The following is a 26023-nucleotide window of genomic DNA, read 5'->3' as shown; positions in this document are numbered from 1 at the left end:
CAATTCACTTTGGCTGATGTAAAAGATAGTTTGCCTGAAATCCTGAATGCTGCCTAGCGGGTAAATATTTGTTGTAGTGTCACAGATTTAAGAATTGAATTTTTGTAAGGAATAATTTTTACATCACACTGTGGGATGTTAGACACATACTTTGTGTTTTTTTTAATTTTTTTTATTCTTTTATCCTGACCATAATTCTGCACCTCATTCCCCCAGGGGGCAGTGGTGGCCTAGCAGATAAGGAAACTGACCCAGAATCAGAATGTTGCCACTGAGGTGCCACTGAGCAAGGCACCATCCTCACACCATCTCCTGTCATAGCTGCCCACTGCTCACCAAGGATGATGGTTAAATGCAGAGGACACATTTTGTTGTGTGCTGTGTGCCGTGTGCTGTGCTGCAGTGTTTCACAATGACAATCACTTTTACTTTCCTTTTTTTTCATACAGAGTCGTGACAAGACCGGCCAAAAGTCTTGACCATGGCTCCTCCCTCTCCCCTTTCCGGTGCTTGATTGAACTCCAGCATCGCAAAAAACAATTATATTATACCTGAAGGGAATTATGTGTAGCTCATAATTTCATGCCAGTTCTATGGACCATATAAACCATTTTTTTTAATACGAGAAAAATGGGAACTTGACACTTAAGATTTATTGCTTACACAAAGCTTAAGATACATTGTGGGCACTGACATGAGGTTGAGAAATGATTGCTTTGAAAGTTGTACGTTTAACCCTTCATAATCATTATCACAGTGTAATGCAGGAAAATGTTTACCTGATATGTGACTCATAAACAAATGCCAAACGCCAGTATATCTAAAACACATTCACAGAATATTGTGCAAGTTATTATTGTAAGTGAACTGTTCACATTTTTTGTGAACTGTACTTTTTGATACTGCATCCTATCTTGTTTGTAGAAGATGTAGAATTTCCTTATTTATCTATTTTACCATCAAACTCTCAAGAACTCATAATGCCATTTTTTGCTCTCCCATCCACTACAGTTTCCTGGCTTTAGCAAAGAACACTCCCGACACGTCGTCCACCCCCACCCTCATGTCGGGGGGAAGGGTGTAGACGCTGAGCTGGACCAGGGCGAACCCTGTGGCCTTCAAGCTGTTGCACACCTGGGCCTCGTCCAGCGGCACCACGGGGATCTGCAGGCCCGGCCCCCCGAGGTAGAAGCTCTCCCCCAGGGCTCCGATGAGCAGGAGGTGCCCACCAAGTCGGAGCAATGTGGAGATGTTCCCCAGTGCTCGGTTGAAAGAGGCTACGTCTGGACTGACGCTCTCCAGGCAGAAGCAGGACACGAGGCAGTCGGCTCCTGTGGGTGGCAGAGCCCCAGAAGCCAGGGGCTGCTGGCGGTGAACATCAATCGGTAGGACATCTGTCACTGCAGAGCGAAGCCGTGAGGCTTTGTCACTGGCTGCTGATGAGCTGATGAAAATTAAAATATATAGATTTAGCAAACAACAGAAGCAGGCAGGTTTTTGGAAGGTTTTGTATTCTGAAATGCCAAATAAACCTAAAAAAGTGAAAGTAATTGTTCTTGTCACTTTGCTGCACAGCGCAACACACGGTGACACAAACAAATATGTCCTCTGCATTTAAACCATCACCCTTGGTGAACAGTGGGTAACCATGAAAGGCATCTGGGGAGCAGCGTGTGTGGACGTTCATCTGATTTGATCCCACAACCCTTCAGTTACGTGTCCGCTTCCTTACCCGCTAGGCCACCACTGCCCAGGCCACCACAGCATAGATGGGGCTTCTCACCTCCTCCCCTCCAGCTGACAGACGTACTCCAGGTACGGTGTCCAGTCCAGGCTGCCGCTCCCCCCGCCCAGCCACGTCTTCAGCTCTTTTCGGTTCACCTCCAGGAAGTCAGTCAGGATCACACGTCTGAACACCTCGCAGCCGCTCATCACCTGGTACAGGGTGGGACCGGTACCGATGTCCACGAGGAGATCCCCATCAATGTCACCTGAGACCCGGTACAGAGGGCAGGAGGAACCAGGGCAGACAGAACGAACCTTTTTATACCGTTATAAACTTGCTGAGGCGTCTGAACCTACATACACACCTTCTGTGAAGGCTTTGTGAAGGCAGCTGAGCTTCCAGGGTACAATGCTGTCAGAACGCTGGAAGTCGGCGCGGGGTGGAGTGTAGTTGTACTGGAGATACGCTGCGGGATCGAAGCCCTGGTAACGCACAGCCATGGCAACCACCCCATTGTCGATGTCCGCAGTTTTCTTCTCACTCTCTTTCTCCATCCTCTTTTTTTCTTGTATATTTCTTCCAACGTGGGTCTATCTGTGTCAAGGAGCGAATGAAATGCTGTAGCTGTATTTATATGTGTATGCGAGGATGTGGGTGGACGCTTGTACATGAAACTGATTCTATTTAGTATCTTCGTCCTTACAGGTGTTTGCTCAGGCTTTGTGTTCCTTTCTACTCCTGTTTGAGCAAAGTCAGTAGGGATGCTCATCCAGTTTTGAGCACGTCCATCACCGCAGCGCATTAAAAGTAGTTCATATTTAAAAAAACAAACAAAAAACAAAACCCTTTCAGGCAAAAAAAAAAAAAAAAAAACATTTTCAGTGATCTAAAATTTTATTGATGTAAAAACCTAACAAAGGCAAAGCACTTAAAATACTAATATTCAAAACTCTTTTTCACAGGAGTAATGGTACTTTACCTTAATACTGATACCAAAAGCTCCTTCATTCACTATAAATTTGAACATCTTCTTACATGCTGAAGTGCTAGAAATACCCAAGCATCAGGTTAATAAAGTACACAGTATTGTCATTATTCAACAGAACAGCCAGTCTGATCAGTTGGTGCATAGCACATAATAACAATGATTATTTGCCTCTCTTGTTTAGTTTCTCACTGATAAGCCTATGTTTGCTTTAGCAGAAGCTACAGTTTCCTGGCTTTAGCAAAGAACACTCCCGACACGTCGTCCACCCCCACCCTCATGTCGGGGGGAAGGGTGTAGACGCTGAGCTGGACCAGGGCGAACCCTGTGGCCTTCAAGCTGTTGCACACCTGGGCCTCGTCCAGCGGCACCACGGGGATCTGCAGGCCCGGCCCCCCGAGGTAGAAGCTCTCCCCCAGGGCTCCGATGAGCAGGAGGTGCCCACCAAGTCGGAGCAATGTGGAGATGTTCCCCAGTGCTCGGTTGAAAGAGGCTACATCTGGACTGACGCTCTCCAGGCAGAAGCAGGACACGAGGCAGTCGGCTCCTGTGGGTGGCAGAGCCCCAGAAGCCAGGGGCTGCTGGCGGTGAACATCAATCGGTAGGATGTCCGTCACTCTGGAGCGAAGCTGTGAGGCTTTGTCACTGGCTGCTGATGAGCTGATGGAAATGAATAAGAAGAGTTCATGGTGGCAGGGACAGAATTCTACAATACTGAGGATGAGATATTGCTCAAAAGCATAAAAAATAACTAATAATTTTTCCTCCCTGGAATCATGGGCATTGCACAAAGTGTGTAGCATAAATGCTACTTTCATTAACTTTGTCCAAAAAGCTTGTATTAGCAAACAAGGAGAATTGCTGTCATTATAAAATACAGCACAGCACTCGGTGACACAATGAAATGTGTCCTCTGCTTTTTTTGGTGAGCAGTGGGCAGCCATGACAGGCGCCCAGGGACCAGTGTGTGGGGACGGTGCTTTGCTCAGTTTCAATACCAGCGCACGTTCGTCAAACGGGGCACACTTTAAAAAGCACTGCTGTGAGCTGTGTAGGGTGGAGGTAGTCTAGCGGTTAACACACTTACCTATGAAGCAGAAGACCACAAAGTCACAGGTTCAAACCCCACTTACTACCATTGTGTCCCTGAGCGAGAGTGCCTCCAGGCAGACTGTCCCTGTAACTACTGACTGTACGTCGCTTTGGATGAGGGTGTCTAACACCAAAAAATGTAAATGTAATTGACTGGAAGTATCTGAGACCAGGCTGTGATGAAGTTGGTGGTCTACTCTGGGCTTCTCACCTCCTCCCCTCCAGCTGACAGACGTACTCCAGGTACGGTGTCCAGTCCAGGCTGCCGCTCCCCCCGCCCAGCCACGTCTTCAGCTCTTTTCGGTTCACCTCCAGGAAGTCAGTCAGGATCACACGTCTGAACACCTCGCAGCCGCTCATCACCTGGTACAGGGTGGGACCGGAACCGATGTCCACGAGGAGATCCCCATCAATGTCACCTGAGACCCGGTACAGAGGGCAGGAGGAACCAGGGCAGACAAAATGAACCTTTTTATACCGTTATAAACTTGCTGAGACGTCTGAACCCACATACACACCTTCTGTGAAGGCTTTGTGAAGGCAGCTGAGCTTCCAGGGTACAATGCTGTCAGAACGCTGGAAGTCGGCACGGGGTGGAGTGTAGTTGTACTGGAGATACGCTGCGGGATCGAAGCCCTGGTAACGCACAGCCATGGCGACCACCCCATCATCGATGTCCACAGTCTTCTTCTCACTCTCTTTCTCCATCCTCTTCAGTTTTTCTTCTGTCCAGGTGTAACTTGGGTATCTTGTTGTGTGTCTCTATGGGCTGGTACTTATGTTGCAGACGGTATTTATACCTGTGTATTTGAGAGTGTACCTCACAAATGTACCTTTGCTTTGGGGCATCCTTACAGTGTAAGTGAGCGTGTGTGTGTATGTTATCTATCTAGATGGCAATTCCCCTTTGATAGCACTCAGACGGAGTACCCATCCCACCTCAGGCATTGATGCTATCTGGGAAAAGCCCTGATCTGCGGTGCGCCGCTCACTAAAAACTCCTTCTGGGCCTCCTCCTCTCCTCAATCCGTGCATGGCTCCAACATATCTCACCAAATCTCACTAAAGCACCAGCCACTGGCCATTACAGCTCCATTTCCACCGGCTTCTGCCAGAGACGGGCCATTGCAGAAACAAGAGCTTTAATCCAGGCTGCAAGGCCCATTGGGAATATGATGCAAGATTGCAATTGCACGATGTCTCTTCTTTGTTTTACGATTTCTCATACCACAGAATTAGAAAATTACTGAAAACCGCAAGAAATGATTTGCAGTAGACATGATCTTATAACATCAGTATTTCTTGTTTGATTTTAACCTGCTATTTTTGGTCCAATAATAGTAATTATTGCTGCAAATCGCTAACCACCAATCTCCCAAAATCGTGGTAGTGCCACTGAATATTAGTGGTTATTCAGTATGTGGGACCTCAGATTGTAGGGTTAGAACCTTGCCTTTTTTGGCAACAGATCTGCTGACCACCTTACTGACCCATCACCCCCAGAAAGCTTTTCTATGCATTATGGCTTTTTTTTAAGGGATTATAACTTCCAAATACTAAGGGGAAGCATGAAAAATCCAGTTAAAATGGTTTTTATTAAAAAACCAAAGGAAGTAAAAAAGCTCACACACATGATAAAATGAGACACTCTTATATATAATGATGTCCATTCTAAAATAGATGAACAGATGGGACAAGGTCCAGATAAGGCCTGTTCCCTGCAGGTAAGTGCAGACCGTTAGTGGAAAAGATAAGAAAATCCCACCTGAACACACGTATGATCACGAAATGCTCATCCAGTGTCACCATTAAGTAGGACAGCCCAAAATTGAATTGCCCCTTGGTGATATATAAAGTTATTTGACAGTCAGGTAAATGTGGTGTGTGAGTGTGTGAAAGAGCAAGTAGATTAGCAATGAACAAAAGTAAATGAACAAAAGTTAAAATGTGCTTAGGGTAATTTAGGGTTTTTTCCCATAGGAAAAAAATAGTTTTTTTAATACAAATCTAAAAGAAATGTCAAGAAATGCATTACAGCTTACAAACAGACAGGGGAAAAACAAGAACAATATAGGAGTTATTATTTAGGCTACAATACAAAATTAATAAATTATTTACAAAATGAATGCAGAACAAGCTGTCTTTTATAATATTCAATGTGCAGCAAAACATGAATAATAGCTCTTAAATAAATACCACTGGAATATTTGCTTTTGATGTTTAAAATAGACAAATCCATTACCCGAAGTGTAATGTTTTACTACTGGTGGGCACGTTGCAAATATTTGTTTTGTAGGTGTGTTGGTTTGGCTGAGTCTCCTCCTTAATTTAATAATGCAGTGTGTGAAACAGAGGTGGAGTCCTTAAAGATCCTTATCCAGAATTCATAGTCACACAGGCTCTGGGAACTATGCATAAAACTATGCATTTTTTACATATACATTTAATCTACCTCGTTGTTGTTATTGCTATCTTGTTATTATATTTTGCATCATTTGTGAAACACTGCAGCACAGTACAGGGTGGTAGTAGCTTAGTGGGTAACACACTCGCCTGTGAACCAGAAGACCCAGGTTCAAATCCCACTTACTATCATTGTGTCCCTGAGCAAGACACTTAACCCTGAGTGTCTCCAGGGGGGACTGTCCCTGTAACTACTGATTATGGATAAGGGCGTCTGGTAAATGCTGTAAATGTAATTGTAAATCATTTGACCATTCCATGTGAAATTCCTTGTTGTTTTTTTCTTTTAGCAAAGGACGTGTAAATTTAATCAGATTCAGATTTTGATTATGTCTGCCACATAAACAGAGCACATTTATTATTCACTAACTGCTTGTTATTAATACAGTCACTAAAGAAATAAATGCAAAAATAACCTGAGCCCTGAGAGCCGAACATAATGAAATGTATTTTAATATATGGTAATATACCAGAAACGTTCTCTACATCCTCTTTTATTATCCAGTGTAAAAAAACATGGACAAAATGTTCTGGTTTCAGGTCATCTGGAGGGCAATGTGATTGTTTGTCAGTTACATTGCCACCTAGTGGAGTCCAGAATATAGGACTTCATTCACATACAAAATAAATACACAAATTCGCATACAAAATGAATTGCTCAGATCCTTGCATTTAATGAAAAGGCCTATTAAACCATCAGCATTCATTCAGAATCCTCATCATGATGCACACTATCCTTAAAACAAACATAATGTAGATATGTAGACATGTAGATATTTCCTATATGACAAAGGGCTTAAAAATAAATGCTTTATGAGAATGATTTAGTTATATACAAGAGTTAACATAATACAGTTTTTTTTTTTAATATAAAGGTCATCACAGAAACCACAGGTGACGTCAAATCTAAGGTTTTTAAGCAGTTCCTGGTATGCTGATCTTTAGTGGCTAGCACAGTGAGGTGTAACAGCACTCTAGGGCTTAAAAAAACATATTTTCATTAAAATAGTTCATTTTATACATTCATCATTATCATCCCTGTTTATGCCAAATGAATATGTTGCAACAAGCCCAGCTGCTGTTGCCTTGATGTCATTGTTTTTTTTTTAAAGAGGTAAGTTCCTAAAGCAAGCATGTACTTCATGCAAAATACAGATTATCATGTAGTAAGAGCACATCAGTAAGTTAGAAATTGAAATACCTAGGGAACTGATTCCAGAAATACTATTTACTTGAGCTGAAACTAATGAATGTAAACAAAATGTAAGGATTGGTTTGGTTGAAACTAGTTCAGCAAATTAAAATGATAAGGTTAATACTTCTATAGGGGCCATTAGTACACAAGGGGAGTCAATCATAATAGTTTGTATAATGATGCATAATAATTCATTTTGCATTGCCTCAAATACAAAGCGCTTCATACGGACATTGAATGCAGCTCATCTCATCACCCCCCATCCGTGTGCTACACCCATCGGGATGATGTGACATGTTATTAGACAAGTTTGCTTTGGTGGTGCTGCTTTGGCCACTTGGCACCAAATGAACGACTCCTCTTCACACCAAATGAAATGAACACACTGTGTGTGTCTCGCGCTGTCTTTACAGAACTGTGCTTTTTCACTTTTCCTGTCATTCGTTCCCTCTGGGCTCGTCTTCTGTCTCGTCTCCCTCTATTGGCACCCCCTCTCCTGCGTCCTCACCATCCTCTGCATTGTTGTGCCGATCTGATTTTGTCTTTGGAATTTTTGGTTCGTCTGTGGTGACCTCTGACCCGGGCGGCTGTTCAGAAGAACTGGTTTTGTCTTCTGAGTTTGAGTCTAAAAAAACAACAGAAAAACATGAGGACAACATACAAACGTTCTGGTGTTCATTCAAACAATGTCACAGTGTAACAATGTCACATGTGTGAATGTCACAGGCGAAGTGAAAGTGAAGTGACTGTCATTGTGAAACAAAATGTGTCCTTTGCCCCCTGAGGGATGAGATACTTTGCTCAGTGGCACCTCAGCAGTTCGGGATTTGAACCGGAAACCTTCTGATTACGGGTCCGTTTCCTTGCCCGCTAGGCCAACCACTGCCCTGATATAGCAGTAACACTGATATAGTGATATAAAACTTTAAAACGTAATGTTAGACCATCTTGAGGATACCAAGTGTTTGAATTAACCACTGCAGGTGAAAAGACTGACCAGGGGGACTAGGAGGACAGGGGGACAGGGAATTGGAATTGTCCACCATTGGTTTTATTACCTCTGGGGTGCTTTCCCTGTTCGCTCTCCAGCCCCGAGGGACAATCGTCCCCGGCTTCTGCTGACATGCCCAGGTTCTGCATGTGGACCTCGGCCAGCCTCTGTATAGCTGCACATGACAACACACAGGAATCATAACCGCAGTATTATTCTGATCATCAGTGTTCTTCTGAAGCACACAGACATTAAAGGTACACATGAATGTGCACACACAAATCATAATACACTCCTTTTCTTCCAATTTTATATGCTTCTTGCACTGGGTTCTTCAAAATGGCCTCCATCTTCCATCTCTGTAACTACCATCTACCAGGCACGTCAAAACGTTTGACTTGCTATATATATACACATATATGTGTGTGTGTGTGTGTGTGTGTGTATGTGATTTCTATATGCTCAGTTGCTTAGAAACGAAATGAAAGTGTTACTCCGGCAGGTGTTGTGTTACGTCTGCAACTGGATCTTTGTGTTGAACTTGACCGGACCGTAGCAGTGCGCCCTGTCCTTGTACTGGACGCACTGTTTTCATCTCCATCATTCATCGCTCTAATTTGCTCCTCAATAGGGGCTTTTCTCCTCGGGCGGCGCTGACTCACTCCTCAGACCTGCTCCCCTCTCCACTACTCGCAGCCCAAGGTCACCATGTTCCCGCCAGCCTCGCTGTGCCTCATGATTTATGAAATCTGATCCGGTTTAAGGGCACTCTGCAGCGTGAAACGTGCATTTTTTTGTACATTACATGAGATTGTTTCGCGGCTCTTGTCGACTGCTGGGTTCCGTGCTTTGTGGTCCGGCTGGTCTGTCATTCACAACGTCTCCAGCGCGATCGCAGTCCGCCAGCGTCCTTCAAGGACACATGAATCCCGGGCATGTTCCATACAATTTAATCCAGTCACGTTCATCCTTCGTTATTCACAGATTTGTAGGGCGTCCTGGAGAGGCTGAGAGCCGTGCTACCGATCATGTCACAGCAGTTCTCAGCATGAATGGCAGCCCCCTTTCACATGAACAGCATGATGGGAAAAGGCTTTACCTCTTCAAAGGGATAGTAGATGTGTGTGTGAGTGTGTGTGATTTACTTTTACTAGAACATTTAATGTCATTTGATTAAATAAGGTAAACTGTACAATGTGTTCAAAGTAAACCGTAAAATGTGATCAAGGAGAAATCTTTTATGTTTAGGTTGATGATTATGGATGATGGCTCACAAAATCCAGAAATACGGGATCGTACATTATTAGAATATTACATATGATGATCACAAAAGTGACAACACAGAAATGTCCAACTTCTGAAAAGTATCTTCATTTATCATTCATATATATTTGTGTGTGTATGTGTGTGTGTGTGTGTGACTGTGTGAGCATTGTGCCTTACAAACGTGTATGCTGTGCCATAATCCTGAATGATTCCATCGTCCACACTCACTGCACAGCTGTCCTCAACCTTAATCCCCCTCACTAACACACACACACACACACACACACACACACACACACAGAGAGTTAAAAAGCAGTCACACAAGGGAATAATGGATGGAGTGACACAGACTGGCCTGTTTTATCCCTCAAATCCTCTCATCCCACCCACAGACAGACATGTCACAGACGCGAGAGAGACGGAGTGACAGGAAATGACATTGGTAAGGGGTTTATGTCAACTGGCCACGGATGGAACGGAGATGTCCACAGACCAACTTCCACTCAGAATTGACCCAGCATCCACCGTCCCACTCGACCATCTGTGTGAGTCGACGGACAAGGCCGGCTTTTCTCACCTGTCAGAGACGGCGGTTGGTAAACCATGTCGTTCTGCCTTTTGGATTTCAGAAGCCCGTTTTCGCCAAGTGGCCACTGCAAGCAGAGCGGCAAGGAATGTTTCACACAGGACAAAAGACAGAAATACGTTTCTGATGTGTTCTAGTTTACCCGGGGCATCAGAATAGAATGAGAGCAGAGAGAAGTACACCAAGCACTGCAGTGTGTAGGGTGTAGTGTGTGTGGTGTTCACTGGGCTTTATACAGTTTTGGAAAAATACTGTATTAGTATTTAGATTTGGAGGAAAAAAATAATCTCACATTCAGTGAGAGGCCTGAAACTAATGGTGGCAATGAAAATTATGTATTTACACAGTAAATGCACATGTAAAGCATGTCTCTGGTTCATTTTGTTCTGTTCATTTTGTCTTTTGCACTTAGTTCAGTTGATGAGTTCATCAGTTACTTGTAATATATATTGGTACGTAACAGAGCTGGGGTCCTTTATCAGTATAAACACTCTAATTAATCTCAACATGAACATCACTTACGATATTCTGCCAGCCACTCTGCATTTGTGTCAGTGAAGCAGACATGTGGCCCTGTTGGCACCTACACCACTTTGTGTGTGTTTTGTGACTAATGTAATGCAATAGTACAGAATTCTGATTATTTATCAGTGTTAAATATTAAGGGGTGAGAACAAAATGGACATAACATAACTATTAAACACACAGAAGCAGTTTGGTGGCAAAAAATGTGTTGTTAAAATTTAATAAACACCGTCATCTGTGTGTTTAATAAAAAATATGGTCATTTTTTTGTTTTTGCACTACAGTAAAGTTGCCAAAACTTTGCTTATATTCTGTTCCACCCCGACCCTGGATGTCGACCATGTGGACAGAATGCCGATTTCTGTATTGAGAGATATGTGTGTTGTATGAAGAAAGCAGGGTGGAGTGTGGACAGTCTGAATTGACTACAGTCCCTGACAAAAGTCTTGTCGCTTATCTATTTTGTAAAAACACCTGCTATTAACCTGACTTTTAATTAAAAGTCTAACAATGGGTGTTATAAATAGCTCATATGAAAAGCTAAAACCCTACCAAATTAATGAAATGAATTAGTTTCACTGATTTTTTTTTTTTTAGCATTTAATCAAAACAGAAAGGTCTAATTTTGGCAAGACAAAAGTTTTGTTGCTGTCAGGATTGGCGACACCTGGTGACACAGGGGCTGGGTGTAAAAGGCACTGTGGAGCAGCCGGTCGGGGCTGCGACATTCTTTTGTGAACCCTGCAACCTTTGTGTTGAGTCGTTTTCAGTTCTGGCAATCGCCACACGCCTGTGGGTTTGCTTTCATTCTCCCATTTTGTTTCCCCAGTTTTTTTTTTTAATTATTTTTAATAAATCAGAATGTCCCGCCCCCACGATCCTCTCGCCGCCAGCTCGCAGACGTGACAGTCGCCTATACAGAAATTGAACAAATTTGCTGGAAATACTAAAATATGTCAGCAAATGAAGTAGTACATACAAGATATTTAATATCTTGTATGACTTCCATGAGCTTGAAGGACTACATCCGTGCGGTTTGGCAAGGATTCATACAATTTATTGATGAAGTCATCAGGAATAGCGAAGAAAGCAGTCTTGCATGCCTCCCAGAGTTCATCAATATGGTTCATCTTCTGGTTTCATCTTCCATGCTTCCTCTTTCATCCTACCCCACACATGCTCAATGATGTTCATGTCTGGTGACTGGGCTGGCCAATCCTGGAGCATCTTGATCTTCTTCGCCGTGAGGAACTTTGATGTGGAGATGGAAGTATGTGATGGAGCACCATCCTGCTGCAGAATTTGGCCTCTTTTATGGTTGGGAATATAAAAGGTAGCTAAGATTTCTTGGTATTTCAGACTATTGATGTTGCCTTCCACCCTGCAGATCTCTCACACACCCCCATACTGGATGCAACCCCAGACCATGATTTTTACGCCACAGTTTACTTTACTTTACTTTATTTTGCAGACGCTTTTATCCAAAGCGACTTACAGGAGGAAGACACCAGCCACAGAACTTTTCACACTCTTTTCTGGGTGAATCTCAGATCCATGCGGGCTCCAGTAGGTTTCCTGCAATATTTGTGCCGACTGTGGTGTAACTCAACAGAAGATTCATGTGAAAAATCCACCAGTGTCCATCCTTTTAGCAGGCTGTGGGCCTTGGCAAATGCCACATGGTTTTTTAAATTGTCTTTTGTTTAGTGCTGGCTTCTGGGCACCGATTCCACCATGGAGGCAGAGGTCTAGTTGCAGTTGATGTGAAGGTCTAGTGTACTGCGGTTCTTTTAATACACACCTGAGACCTAATTCATCCATTATTATTCACAGGTGAAGTCATATGACAAGGTGACAACACTCATGTCTTTGCAAAAATGAACTCAATGGGCTTTACCAAGCTTTGAATATTAGAATACTTTTTGACAGTTTCGTTTTGCACTGAAACATTATTACAAAAGCTGTTGGAAATAAAATGAGACATTTCTTGTAAACAATCTTGATTCAAGATATATTTCAGCAGCACTTCAGGTCAATTTGAATACAAGCGACAAGACTTTTGTCAGGGACTGTAGTGGGTTGTAAATTGCACGTGCTCAGAGCCTCATGGGCAGTGTGGAAAAAAGCTGCTATGTGCTGTGCTGTATTTATTGTCACCTGATGTGCCGGATTTTCCTCATCTGGTGACGGGTGGTCTGACACCCTGAACAGTGTGGCAGGCGTTGGCCTCCTGCGACGGATCTGAAACAGATTAGAACATGTCAACGAGTGAAACCCTCAATGTCCACACACTGCTCCCTGGGCGCCTGTCATGGCACTTGCCAAGGTGATACAAAGGACACATTTCATTGTGTGCACCGTGTGCAGTACTGCAGTGTTTCACAATCACTTCACTTTCACTTATGGTTGTAAGTGACATTTTAGGCCAAACTGATCAGCTCTTTCTTGTGGCCATAAAATAGGAATTACACCAAAACCTAAACACTGAAACAATCAACTCCTCAACTCACTCCTCGTTTGTTAATCAGTTAAAGTATGAAACATTTTTGTAAAGAAATGAAAAAGAAATGACCAACATACAATGTAAAATATGGTCATTCTTGCTTTCTGCCCTCCTGTTAAGGTGGAAAGATGTCCATTACACCTGTATGGTTCTCACCTCTTAATATACTTATTTACCGAATTTGCCATTCTTATGGTTGCTCAGGAGAAAATGGTGTCATTTTGGTCACATAAATTCATGTTTGGGCCCTTTGAGCGCAATTCTCAAACTCTCAATCTTTCTACTCTTTATTCCAGTACACAGATTCCATGGCAACGTATCACAAATCATCCGCCCACACACGTACACACACACACACACACACATATGCATGAACATCTCAGCAGTACAGTTTGTGAGGAATGTTGAGATGATTCATTGACGGAGTGGGTTTTGGAAGCTTGTTCATGAGTAGGATCAGGCAGCCTCCACTCACAGCAGCAGGTTGGATTTAACCACGATTAAAAACATGGTGTTTGTTGAGGATGGACCATATTGTATCTTTCACACCGTCACTTTATCTCAAGAGCATGGATGGATCGTATTCTGTCTTCAGTTCTTCCTGGAACGATGGCAGTGGTTGGCTAGTAGCCTTCAAAGATGTGGAAGATAGAACCTCAATGTCCATGAGCTGAAGAAAGCTAATCCTATAGTCCCTGGCTTCTAACCTAACTGTGCCATTCCTCTATTGAGGAATGGTTAAGAGTTTCTTTGGAATCAGATATTGATAAAAATATTTTTTTATTGTCTATGGATATGGTACTTATGAATGAACACAAGAAAGTTAACCAAGGTTGCTCATAGAGAATTGAACTAATAATTAAAAATTGCCAAGTTTAGATTAGTTCTAATTATCCAAATTCTATTCTATATGAATTAATTAAGTCTTGAATTTTAACTAAAAATTTCAAGTCATCGGATGGTTATTTTTTCTGTGTTGCTGTAACCCAATTGGAGAGAGAGCTGGTGAAGTGGTCAGCATGTGAGGGATTATCCAGAGATTGGGCACTGTGGAGTATTTGCCAAATTTGATTTTGCTGAAGGATGCCCCAGTACAGTCCGAATAAAACATGTTTAATAAAGAGAGCAAATGCACACTTCTACTTCCTATCGCATGTGTCCTTCTGTGCTTTACTGATACAAATGAATACAATAAAAGACTCTATTACTGTGTGTGTGTGTGTGTGTGTGTGTGTGTGTGTGTGCGTGTGTGTTAAAAACCAGCATTTGCCTGGGATTAGGTCCAGGACCAGGCTGGACAAAGCTGTTAGTTTGTTCGGTGGACACGATCCCCTCGCAGCAGCAACTCACCTACTTTATTTCACCATGGTTCAAATTTCACTCTGAACTGATTTTAGAGGCTGTTTGGCTGAATCCGGAATTAATTTTTATTATTTAGCTAAATTCACTTTGAGTTTCTCGCTTTTAGTGTTTTTTTTTTTCATTTCGTTTATTACAGTGACACATTGAGTTCATGTAGTTTTACTGTTACACAGCAGATTGTCTATAAATATGTATGCCACAGGGAAAAACGGCCATTGAAGGACAATGACAAGTTCCTGACAGTTTACAGAGCAGAGGAAAAAAGTGCCATTCAGCTGCACCACTACTGAGGGGCAAACTCGGTATTGAGTCCAGTGGTGGCTTTTAGAAAAACAGAAAATTAACCAGCTATACATTATACCGACTGTGAGTACTGTGAATAATCTGCATTTAAGTGTAGTTTAAAAATACAATTTACCATGATCTCATTTACCATGACCGAAATGTCATGTGACATTTGTACTGTTCCTTTGAGGCTCAGAAATCTTTACCACAGACTCACACTATAACTGGTGCATGTGCACTGGAACACCATCCAAATACAAAGTATAGGAGAACCTTCAGGTGCAGAATTCTGCACCCAAAGCCCTCCCACAAGGCAGAGGTTACAGCTCCGCTCAGGAAATTCACCCGGAAACAGAATTGCCATATAAATTCAGTTTCGTCCCTAAAAAGTGAACCATTTAACAGAAGAACACCACAAGAAAAACAATAAACTTTCAGATTAGCTTCAGAGCTAAGGGATGGCATGCATTGATAAAAATAAATATTGTTCTTCTCATCTTTTATATTGTATTTATAGAATAAAATTAAATGTTGAAAATTGCATAGTTTAAAAAATTGCATGTTTGACGGAGAGCAAAATTTACTTGTATATACTAAATGACTGAAAACCCATACATTGTATTTTTGCTATAATTTTATCTTTTAAAGTAGTGTGTTTATGTGTGATGCACAAGAATGGTGCTTTGGCGTATTGTAGTGGTTAGACCTAATCTCAAAACTGATTTGCACCCCACCAAAAAGTAATTTTTACTTGCTGCCCCTGATGGTGTCCAAGGGAATGTGCCAGGGAAGGCCGCCAAAACAAGCTGCCGGGGCAAAGTTTGCTCCTCTGGGTTAGATGTGTGTGCTGCCAGTACGAAACTCGGTCCCGCATTATCATCTGCATCATGTGTTTAGTTACACCACATTTTACCAAATTAGACTGTGACTGTGGCAAACATGGTTCTTACCCAGAATCCATCTGGGTGCCCTAACCTTAGAGCCTCTTTTATAGACAGATAAATACATATGTCTATAGAGTTTGCAGAAATAAACAATTGGAAAACAAAAAGTGGCTACCAGCGAGTTATCTGTATCTTGGAGAGGAGGAACTAACTACCCACCTAGCCCTTTTTTTAAATCTCTGTCAATGAAATTTAGTCATCTTTTAATCAATAAGGATTGAACCCAAGGTAATGATTGACAGGTTTCATGCACCTCATTTTGGACTATTTAATACCTTAACAGACTTTAATAAAAGTTGGGTAGCTAAATATCTATTAGGTACCCAGTAGAGTGGGGTGCCTCAATTTTTACCCAGAATATGCAATTCAACACCACCCAATCTGGCAACGTTGAGCACAGGGTCTGGTCTCCTCCTGTTTTACTCACTAATGTGATCTCTATTAGAATCCCTCCCCATCCACTACCTAACCAAGCATGCGGATCGATTATCTGTGTTTTTATTCAAGACCTCCATCTGGTGAACTATTGAATCTGGTTGACGCAAAAAAGGTCTTACAAAGTGTAATGGAAATATCTCCATCTCACTTTCATTATTGGAGACAGCAGCTGCTTTCCGGCAGATAAACCGCTTTCTTTCAGAGTGGACCATTCTCTCTCCCACTCAAAAAACTCTGTTATGTAACGTGGTACAGCAAACTGATGGAGGTCACTCTAGAAAAGGAAAAAAACTGTAGGGAATGTAAAGCCCTCATTTTTAAAATGGGAAAACTTCTGACTTTTGGGATTGGCCTAATGGACTTAATATTAATATTATGGAAATGGTCTGGAAGTAATTTGATCTTTATAGATTTTCTATGCATACAAATAATTATAAGTGCATTCATATATATATAAAACACATTGAATGTAAAATATATGTAAACAGGAAAGGCAGAGCATTTGCTTTCACACACATACACACACACACACACACGCACCATCTCTACTTGTCGAGGGTCCAGCTGCATTGGCATCACTGAAGGGACTGAAAAATGGATCCTCTTCCTCTCCTTGGCATCGTCCTCCCCGACCAAGAGTGTCTCTGTGGGAACGTCCGCGTCGTGCATCGCTGTCATATATGGAAGTTTCAGGGACACACACACACACACACACACACACACACACTCTTCTCTGGAGTCCGAGACCTCGGTCAGCCCGGGGTTTTATTTCCCTGGAAGGTCCCCCTTCCCCCACCGTCCCGTCTTCTGCTCTCACCCCGCCTCCTTCAGGTATCTGCTGCCTTGGCTGCTTCTCTCTCTCTTTCTCAGCTGTAACCTGTGCAGTGTGAGAGGAAAAGCGGGCTGGACCGAGCGAATGGGAGAATGTGCCGGGAGGGGTGGCAGCCAAGGGAGGGGCCAGGGGTGTGACAGTGAGTGCCACTCAAAATAAAACATAATCCCCCACAGCAGCGGAGAGCGGCGTGTGCATGCATGCGCTTCAGGGAATTTTGACATTATTCTTTTTTTTTTTTCTGTTTCCGGCACTGATCCACATTGGTGAAGTAGTTATCACTTCTTCCCAGAAATAGCCTGTTTTAAACAGATGATCATCAGCTTAACACACACACACACACACTGGGAGCAGTGGGGCCATTCGCAGGTTTATAGGTCAGAGATCAGGGTTATCCGGCATCTGACTTCGCACTTACTAGTGAAGGTTGCAGACAACTGACACTAAAACGAGCGACCAGAAGCCCGTGCACAGGGATGCACATGACATCCTGACAGAGGAAGAACATAGTTTTACACGTAATGCACAATACGTGTCATAAAGTAAGAGTGGGAGGTCTTAAAAAAGGCAGGTTACTATGGTAATTCTTGTACGGTTGATCCATCTGCTGCGCTACATTATCAGCAAAACATAATAAGATGGCAAAACACACAAACTTTGACATCTGTGGTATGGCCCTCATTTTTCAGATCTTCGTTAAAAAACAGAAAAGGATGCAGCCTTATGTCAGCCTTTCATCTGAGATGATTGGGACACCAACATGGGGGCTACACAGTTGTGCAGACATGAAATTGACCTAAATAGGTTGCCACCTAGGGTAAAAAAAAAAACACCCATCCACACAGTTCTCTTACACACACGACAGGAGTATAAATCACTTTTTTTTAAAAATTGCAGAATGTTCTCTTTTGTTCTGCTGATCCACAATAGGCTTTCTCTGGAGAATAAACCCTTGTGCTAACGCTCGCAGTGTCACTGATCCACCGGCAGAGCTGAAAGGAGACTGGGAGAGGGAGGAAGAGAGGGTAGATGATATGGCACGGCTGTGAGGAATAAGCTTCTGCTGAACAAGACCACTGAAGCCAGTTTAAGACAAAGAGGCTGCACAGAAACCAGCTGAGGGGGCACTCAGCTGTCTTCAGGGTCACGTTATATTACATCCAGGTATCTGGACAAAGTAATGAGGTCGGTGGAGGGGTGATCCACAAACCCACCCCACCCACCCACAGAGATCTAAGGTTATGGAAAACAGGAAGGAACAAAAAATTTTCTTAATCCGTTTTAACAATAAAAACAGCACCAAAAATGACCCCCAATACACAATTTCAAGGATGTCATTGTAATTATTATTTAAAACCATTTTATGTTGTTTAGTTGACAAAGATACTCATAATGAAGTGCAGGTCGAATATCTGGTTCAGGTACATGCTTGGCCAAAAATTACATCATCCGCTGTCAGATTTCTTGTTGTTTATTGGTCAACCTTGCAACACACCAAGATGGGCAGCAGATGTCGCTCTTGTAAAGGCCCTCAAATTGGACCCCACAAGGTCTTCACGCTGATATAGTCTCAGTACAACATTGCTATTGTCTATTGTAACGTGATACCGTGGTCTGGTCTGAATTGATACGTCGTTTTCTATAACTCAGAGAATCTGCACATATGTTACATGCAATCTTCAGGGTTTGATTTTATTTATAGTGATTGCTCAACTGAAACTAAAAATGCTATGCCGACGACACACAACTCATTTCTCTTTTCCTCCCTCTGATCTACATGCTGCTTCCAAAATCTCTGCATGTCTAACCAACATCTCATCTTGGATGGAAGCCCATCACCTCAAACTCAATCCCACCAAAACTGAACTAATATTCATTTCAGCAGATTCTTCACCACATCAGGATCTTGCAGACTCTTCTCTGTCTTGGCCCCTCGGTGGTGGAATGAACTTCGAGGTCAGAACAGCTCATGACCTCGAGGTCAGAACAGCTCAGTCACTGAGTATCTTCAAACGACAGCTCAAGACCTTCTTCTTTAGAGAATATTTAGATTCACTTGTAACCTTCATATTGTCAAACTTGTGTACAGAATCTACAACAAGAGTGAATAAAAAGATTGTATTCATGGTTGGGGGTCCTAATGAACCAGAACTGATCACTTCATCGATGGTAACTTGAAAGCACGTTGTAAGTCGCTCTGGATAAGGGCGTCTGCCAAATGCTTTAAATGTAAAGGAAATGTAATGAAAAAATGTATTTTGTTAAAATACTGCACCATGAACTGTAAAGGTTAATATGGAAAATGACTGGAATGTGATCCCACACGAACAGGCATGTCATATTTGACTCATTATGTGACAATGAACAGATTCCAGTGCAGATCATTTCCCCGTGAGTGTGTGACGTGACGGATGGGTGTTTTTTTTTTACTGTGTGTTTCAGTAAAAGGTGTCAGAATTGCTAAGTGGCTACATGCTCCTCACACCCTCCCACTCTTTCTGTTAGCACCACTTTTCACATATATTCCCAATTTATCTTCCTCATTTGTGCCACTAGTAGCATCACTGGCCACTAATCTGCATCATGGTTGGATGTCCAACAGCCAATCAGATGGCACTGTACCCCCTATTCTCTGGAAAGCATGCAGGGCACAGACTACAGGCGTGGCAGTCAACTAGAGGACAGGAAAATTATGTAAAATAGTCCCACCCTCTAGTGTGTTCTGGTCTGTGCTAACCACCCTCCCTGTTCAGGATATACTATAAATTACAATGCTGTCAGAGTCAGTCTGAATATGAATAAATGAATGCTGACTACAACGAATGTGTGTTTTTTTATTTTTTTTTTTACTTTACGAGGAGTAAGCTAACAAGTTTCTCATTGACACACCACAAATAGGGTTTTATTAAATAAACCAACTGGTTTCATGAATAAAGTTCATAATAAGTATTGTGTTGCCCAAAGCATTGCAGTACACTATGTATTGCACAGTAATAATGTGCTGTGTTTAAATACACTATATATTCTGACATGGACTGTAAGAATATGTCAACGTGGGCAATTAAAAGCACTAAAAGTATTCTGAATAGAGTAAGATGTGTTTGTTGTGACAAGTTCTATAATGTATGTATAATGTAAATTGCACATTGTGGCTTCGCAATGACAATTGTTAAGGCAGGGTGCACAGTGACTACCTCCTCCAGAAATGTCACGTTTAAGTGAAAGTGATTGTCATTGTGATACTCAGCACACGCTCACTCCTTGGTGAGCAGTGGGCAGCCATGACAGGCGCCCGGGGAGCAGCGTGTGGGGACGGCGCTTTTTGCTCAATGGCACCTCAGTGGCACCTCAGTGGCACCTTGGCAGTTCAGGATTTGAACCGGCAACCTTCTTTTAAAAATACACAGAAGGATTCATTTACCAAACTGCTCCACCAGCCGCAGATAGACAGAAATGTCCATAAACATGCATGCAAAAAAACCCAAAAAGCTGCAAAAAAAAAAACTGAAAAAAAAAACGCATCCTGTGTAAAATACTGTGGTAAAAAACCGTGGTGAAACGGGGACTTTTGGGTCCTTCGGCTTGCCATACTGATGCTCCTGCGGGCCCGTCAAGTGCCCCGAAATGCTCACCTCATAATGAAGGATAGAATTCTCTAAGCTTTTTAAAATAATAAATATCGTTTATAAAAGTCTACGCGGCTTCCGCAATACATAAAAAAAAATGCGTTCTGGCGCAATTAATCTTTCTGCTCTTGTGCCTTTGCATCTCTTTTGTTTGTTTGTGCGTCCGTGTGAGTGTGTGAGTGTGTGTGTGTGTGTGTGTGTGTGTGTGTAGCAGCGACAGATGGCGGGCTCCTCCTCCCTCGGGAAGCCGATCTCTGCGAATGCGGGCGCGTGTCAATCACCCGCTCTCGTGTGATGGCTCCTGCCAGTGACGTGCCCACCATCTGCCCTGGCATCGGAGCTGGTACGGCCCCGCGCGCGCCGCCACGCCGTCACAACCGGAGCGGGAGCGCGTGCGGCTGCGGGTGCGGGATCCGGCGCGCCGCGACTCCGAAGCGCGCGGATGCGGCGGTGGGTGATGTGAACGGGTCCGTCCAGAGTCCGCGCGGAGGTGAGTTCTCCCGATCGATCGATCGATCGATCGATCAATCAATCAATCAACCAATCAGTCTTTATTCAGATGGCGCTCTTGTACTTGACAGCGTTAATATTAGGACGGCGTTTTGCCCTTTAATCGGTCTGTCGTGTTGAAAGGGGTTCGTAAAATGACGCTTTGAAACATTAATATCACATACGATCTGACGTTGTTGACGTCGTTTATGCGGTACTGTAAACGATCATTAAACTCAGCGAGGTGGAGACGGGCGTTTTTTTTACTCGTTTCGCGTCGACATGTGGACGCCCGTGGCGGCGAATTTAGCGGCGAAAACCAGCGTGTCGTGTCAGACGCTGGCGGTAATTGACGGGCTGGGACTGGGGGAGATGGCTGGCGTGACGCCTCAAACTTTATGGTAATTAAAATAATAACCATATTAACGTAGATCGTGGCGCAGCGGCGATAAAAAAAAATCGATCTGGGGAGCGTGTGAACCGGAGTGAATAAATGGCGAGGAAACTCGTTTATTACCAACAAAGTACATGTCTGGGTCGAGTTTAAATCGAGTGAACAGTTCGTAACGTCCGGTGGGGTTACGTGTCGGTAACGGTGCCGATCCTCTCCATCTGCGCGCACCGAGATTCGCGTGTAAATATCGGAGGCGCGGACGTCCCGGGAAAAAAAAGGTGCGATTTCTTAATGTTTTTTCTTCATTATTGTTATCAGTAACGAGATCGATCGCCGTTACCGTCGCCGTCTGATCTGCGCGCTTTTATTAACGCGTTTCGGAACGGGAGGCTCCGCCAGACTCCTGTGCTGGAATGCCGCCAGGATTGGGGGGGTCACCCGCTGCCCAAACGGCCCCACGGGGCCCATGATGAGGTCACAGCGCGGGGACCGAGCGCGTGGACGGGGGGGGGGGGTGTCCCGCTCCTCATAATTACACCGCAGGACTGAATGGAATTACTGGTTTGTGGCACAAAAAAAAAAAAAAAAAAACAGTCCCGGGCCTGCAGTATTTTAACAACGACAATAATAAAAAATAATAAAGTATTTGGAATCTGCGCTGTAAAAGGGTGTCAGAAGGGTGTAACTGATGAAAATTAACTGTTTTATTTACCCCTTTTTTTAACCTATATTTTTCATCTATTACATTATACATTTGTCTGCATCTTAGCTTCGTTATGCAATTAAGCCAAAATTTGCATAGATTACAAAAGCAGCCACAAAATTCCTGATACTCCCTTTATTACTAATAATCAGCCGGTGTTTGGTCCCATTTTGGCAAGAAAAACGTCCCCCTCCGGTGTTCTGGGGCCTGCAGCGGTCCACCTCGTTTCTGATGGCTTCCATTTCCGTTCCGTTTGACGCAGATGCAGATGCAGATGTTCGATTTTGCAGTTGTCCTTTCTCCACGCGACCATAACCGATTTTCCCATTTGTTCGTAACCTTTGGATGGTGTTTTGCCCAAAAATTCACTACGCACTCAGTCAACCTGTGGTTCAGCGTTTTCGGCAGTGTGCTGATGGGAAACGTCTCTGATGGCGCCGTCCGGTTCGTGTAAATAATTCATTCGGTGCAAAGGAGGAGGTGACATTGGGGTCGGCGACGGCGGCGGCATTAATATGCCGGGGGCTGCGGCGGCCAGCAGGGCTTTTTCAGCGGGCGCCTGATCCCTGCCCCTCACTAATCTCCAGCTCGTTTTGGAGGTCGTTGCCGTAATTCATTAACAACTCTGGCCAGCACACGCCGCTGGACTTCCCGGTTTCATGCGTGTTCTTGTGTGTCCATCGTCTGCGCTCCAGGGTCGCCATGCTGACGAGACTATTCAACGAGCAGTCTCTGCTGCCGGACGTCCACAAGTTCCCGGCCTGGGTGGAGGACAGCGGCAGCGAGGACTCCAAAACCCGAGAGGAGGAGCAGGACGGCTGTCCGCTGGGAGAGGAGGACCTGGAGGAGGACGTGAAGGGGGACGGCAGCAGGGCCCAGTCTGACGTAGCCGGGGAGGAGGAGGAGGAGGACGACGAGATGGACGACGACGAGTGTGGGGACGACGCGGACGGAGACAGGCCCAGGAAGCGGGGGCCCAAGAAGAGGAAGATGACCCCCGCCCGCGTGGAGCGCTCCAAAATGCGGCGCATGAAGGCCAACGCCCGGGAGCGCACGCGCATGCACGACCTGAACTCGGCACTGGACAACCTGCGCAAGGTGGTGCCGTGCTACTCCAAAACCCAGAAACTGTCCAAGATCGAGACCCTGCGGCTGGCCAAGAACTACATCTGGGCGCTGTCGGAGATCTTACGCAACGGCAAGAGGCCGGACGTGGTCTCCTACGTACAGACGCTGTGCAAGGGCCTCTCCCAGCCCACCACCAACCTGGTGGCCGGGTGCCTCCACCTCAGCTCCCGGAACTTTCTGACCGAGCCGTGCCAGGACGGCGGCCGCTTCCACATGGCCAACCCGTCCTTCTCCGTCCACGGCTACCCGTACCCGCGCTGCCAGCCGCCGTCCGGCGCCCACGGCCTGCAGGGCCACTACTCCTACGAGGGGCCGTACCCGGGCGGGGGCTCCCCGGACTACGCCAGCCCGGACTACGAGGGGCGCCACAGCCCCCCGGTGTGCGTCAACGGCAACTTCTCCCTGCGGCAGCAGCCGGCCTCGCCGGACGCGGAGAGGGGGTACGGCTACTCGGCGCACTACGCCGGCCTGTCCGGAGCGCGCAGCTCGGCGGTGCACCATCACCTGGCGTACGGCGCGACGGGAGCGCGCGGCGGCGGCGGAGGCGGAGGCGGCGGCGCGCACTCGGAGAACGCGCCGCCGTTCCACGACGCGCAGCTGCGTCACGAGCGCGCGCCCGGATACGACGAACTGAACGCTTTTTTCCACAACTGAGGCAATCCACGAACGGATGGACTGATCTGTAAAGGAGAAAAGCTGTTTTAATCAATACTAATAATAATAATAATAAAAACACTGATTAAATGTAACGAAACGATCATGGAAAGAAAGAAATAAAATGAATACTGTACTGCCATGCATTATTTTTATGGGCTTCGTCTGTGACACGAAAGGAACAATGATAATAAATGAATAAAATAAATGTACATCAAAATGCCTGTGAATATCTTGTGAAACTGGATCACAGTAAAAAGACATCAAACGAAGGTAGATTACATGGATCAAAATATCCTGTAATATACCTCGTGTGGTTATCATTAACATTGCCGCTACTAATAATAATATTAATATTGGTTTAAGTTGCCAATACGTACCGGCAAAAAATCAAGAAAACAAAAAAAGTCCTCTAACCGAATTGTTAAAGTTATTGTGTAACTTTTATTTTGGATTGTACACTTTGGTACTTTTTCGATGACAAAAGGAAAGCGAATTTAAAATGTTCATCCACAATTTTACCATCTCTAGTTATTTTATAGAGAAATGACTTGGGGGAAATTCGTTCACTGACACGCGAAGCAAATGATAAGTGTGTGCAGGAGCGAGACATGCCGCGCTTGTGAAATATAATAAACCACGACATCTTCCAAATTCGTCTGTATTCATATTCCCGTTTCATGCAAAACATGGAATTCTGTGTGGACGAAACGAATGACGAGTTAAAACATAAAAAAAAAACAGAAATCTAACAGACGATAAAAGTAATTTGTTAAAAAAAAAAAACATTTATTAATATACATAAATATTGAGTTATATGGGCCTGTAACAAATATGCGATGCGGTGAGTATGTAGTGTTATAACGCGGATAGAAAGACCCCCGGCGGAGCGGCCAGCGGGTCCCAGATGGTCCCTCTGAGGAAGGGACCGTGGCGACCATCAGATTTTTAATGTGAAAATGTCGAGTTATTTTCTAGATGATTAGAAACAGACATGTCAGTATAAAAAGCGTGTTTTATACAAATAAAGTTATTATAATTTTTTTTTCGTATTAAAAACGGTGGGTGATTCCTGAAATATTATTTCGGCGGGGTGGGGCTCCGCTGGCACCGGCCGCCCCGCTAAACGTCCCCGCGCCGGCGCGCGGCGCGTGCCAGGCCGGTTCACCGGGCCAGAGCCGCGCGGAGGGGCGGAGCCGGTGGGTCCGCGCTAATTCCGCGCCATCTGTTCATTACGCTTCGTTCTGTGAAAACGCTCTACTGTACAAACACATCATGGTAACAATGCAAAAATTCAACACATAAACTGCCGCAGAGACCAAAATAAAAAAAAAATTAATATCACCCGATTAAAGGCTTTTATATCATAAAAGTACATTTCGAACCTACGCGACGTGTGATCACATGACGATTAACTTCTAACACCCACTGTGGGATTTTTGGGATTATTATTGCTTTCATGATCTTTGTTGATAATTAATAACTCCAGTAATAATAAAGTATGATAAAGTAAATTATAAGTATGTTCTCGCTCATCATGGGTATAAACGTGTTCAGAATATGGGATGTTTGTATGATTATAATCTGCACCGGGCCTGGATTTGTCTGATATATGTGTGTGTGCAAGAATTAAAAAAAAAAAAAAACATTTTCATAAATTAAAAAAATTGATAATTAAGCGCATTGAGAATTGGCCATCTGCATGTTTTTTTTTTGTTGCATAAACCACGGATAATCTGTAAAATTATAACCCGCCGATTACGTTTTATACCAGATGAAAAAAAAGTTGGAACGGCGACTGAGTCCTGTGGGAGAGAAAACACACACGCACACACA

The 26023-nt window shown here is 44.0% G+C and overlaps 4 protein-coding genes across 4 annotated transcripts; 1 reads left to right on the top strand and 3 right to left on the bottom strand.

Moving 5' to 3' along the window:
- Nucleotides 1-635: 635 nt before the first annotated feature.
- LOC114784614 (phenylethanolamine N-methyltransferase-like) lies at nucleotides 636-2317 on the bottom strand. The gene is made up of 3 exons (XM_028970117.1): nucleotides 2091-2317; nucleotides 1784-1991; nucleotides 636-1444 (listed from the first exon to the last, which is right to left on the bottom strand). Exons 1-3 carry the CDS (start codon nucleotides 2278-2280, stop codon nucleotides 1006-1008), a joined length of 837 nt encoding a protein of 278 aa, XP_028825950.1. The 5' UTR covers nucleotides 2281-2317; the 3' UTR covers nucleotides 636-1005.
- A 615-nt stretch (nucleotides 2318-2932) lies between these two features.
- On the bottom strand, nucleotides 2933-4652 carry LOC114768040 (phenylethanolamine N-methyltransferase-like). The gene is made up of 4 exons (XM_028960110.1): nucleotides 4637-4652; nucleotides 4322-4528; nucleotides 4015-4222; nucleotides 2933-3371 (listed from the first exon to the last, which is right to left on the bottom strand). Exons 1-4 carry the CDS (start codon nucleotides 4650-4652, stop codon nucleotides 2933-2935), a joined length of 870 nt encoding a protein of 289 aa, XP_028815943.1.
- A 2264-nt stretch (nucleotides 4653-6916) lies between these two features.
- LOC114784369 (protein phosphatase 1 regulatory subunit 1B-like) lies at nucleotides 6917-17235 on the bottom strand. The gene is made up of 5 exons (XM_028969711.1): nucleotides 16902-17235; nucleotides 12987-13070; nucleotides 10296-10371; nucleotides 8520-8627; nucleotides 6917-8086 (listed from the first exon to the last, which is right to left on the bottom strand). The coding sequence occupies exons 1-5, from the start codon at nucleotides 17037-17039 to the stop codon at nucleotides 7899-7901; spliced, it is 594 nt and encodes a 197-aa protein (XP_028825544.1). The 5' UTR covers nucleotides 17040-17235; the 3' UTR covers nucleotides 6917-7898.
- A 3805-nt stretch (nucleotides 17236-21040) lies between these two features.
- neurod2 (neuronal differentiation 2) lies at nucleotides 21041-24426 on the top strand. Its single transcript, XM_028969647.1, has 2 exons — nucleotides 21041-21309; nucleotides 23101-24426. The coding sequence occupies exon 2, from the start codon at nucleotides 23108-23110 to the stop codon at nucleotides 24185-24187; it is 1080 nt and encodes a 359-aa protein (XP_028825480.1). The 5' UTR covers nucleotides 21041-21309; nucleotides 23101-23107; the 3' UTR covers nucleotides 24188-24426.
- The last annotated feature ends 1597 nt before the right edge of the window (nucleotides 24427-26023 follow it).

The sequence above is a fragment of the Denticeps clupeoides genome, chromosome 2, assembly GCF_900700375.1.
Source record: "Denticeps clupeoides chromosome 2, fDenClu1.1, whole genome shotgun sequence".
Classification (NCBI taxonomy): domain Eukaryota; kingdom Metazoa; phylum Chordata; class Actinopteri; order Clupeiformes; family Denticipitidae; genus Denticeps; species Denticeps clupeoides.
This window is presented reverse-complemented; position numbering and strand designations above follow the sequence as displayed.

What these genes read in the sequence shown, in the direction of transcription:
- LOC114784614 (XM_028970117.1), bottom strand. Translation starts at nt 2,280, where the DNA reads ATGGAGAAAGAGAGTGAGAAGAAAACTGCGGACATCGACAATGGGGTG. An exon ending in TCACAAAGCCTTCACAGAAG is followed by an intron (nt 1,992 to 2,090) that starts GTGTGTATGTAG and finishes ACCGGGTCTCAG; the next exon opens with GTGACATTGATGGGGATCTC. An exon ending in TGTCAGCTGGAGGGGAGGAG is followed by an intron (nt 1,445 to 1,783) that starts GTGAGAAGCCCC and finishes AATTTTCATCAG; the next exon opens with CTCATCAGCAGCCAGTGACA.
- LOC114768040 (XM_028960110.1), bottom strand. An exon ending in TCACAAAGCCTTCACAGAAG is followed by an intron (nt 4,223 to 4,321) that starts GTGTGTATGTGG and finishes ACCGGGTCTCAG; the next exon opens with GTGACATTGATGGGGATCTC. An exon ending in TGTCAGCTGGAGGGGAGGAG is followed by an intron (nt 3,372 to 4,014) that starts GTGAGAAGCCCA and finishes CATTTCCATCAG; the next exon opens with CTCATCAGCAGCCAGTGACA.
- LOC114784369 (XM_028969711.1), bottom strand. Translation starts at nt 17,039, where the DNA reads ATGACAGCGATGCACGACGCGGACGTTCCCACAGAGACACTCTTGGTC. An exon ending in ACCCTCGACAAGTAGAGATG is followed by an intron (nt 13,071 to 16,901) that starts GTGCGTGTGTGT and finishes AATCTGTTTCAG; the next exon opens with ATCCGTCGCAGGAGGCCAAC. An exon ending in AGGAAAATCCGGCACATCAG is followed by an intron (nt 10,372 to 12,986) that starts GTGACAATAAAT and finishes CTCTGCTTGCAG; the next exon opens with TGGCCACTTGGCGAAAACGG.
- neurod2 (XM_028969647.1), top strand. Translation starts at nt 23,108, where the DNA reads ATGCTGACGAGACTATTCAACGAGCAGTCTCTGCTGCCGGACGTCCAC.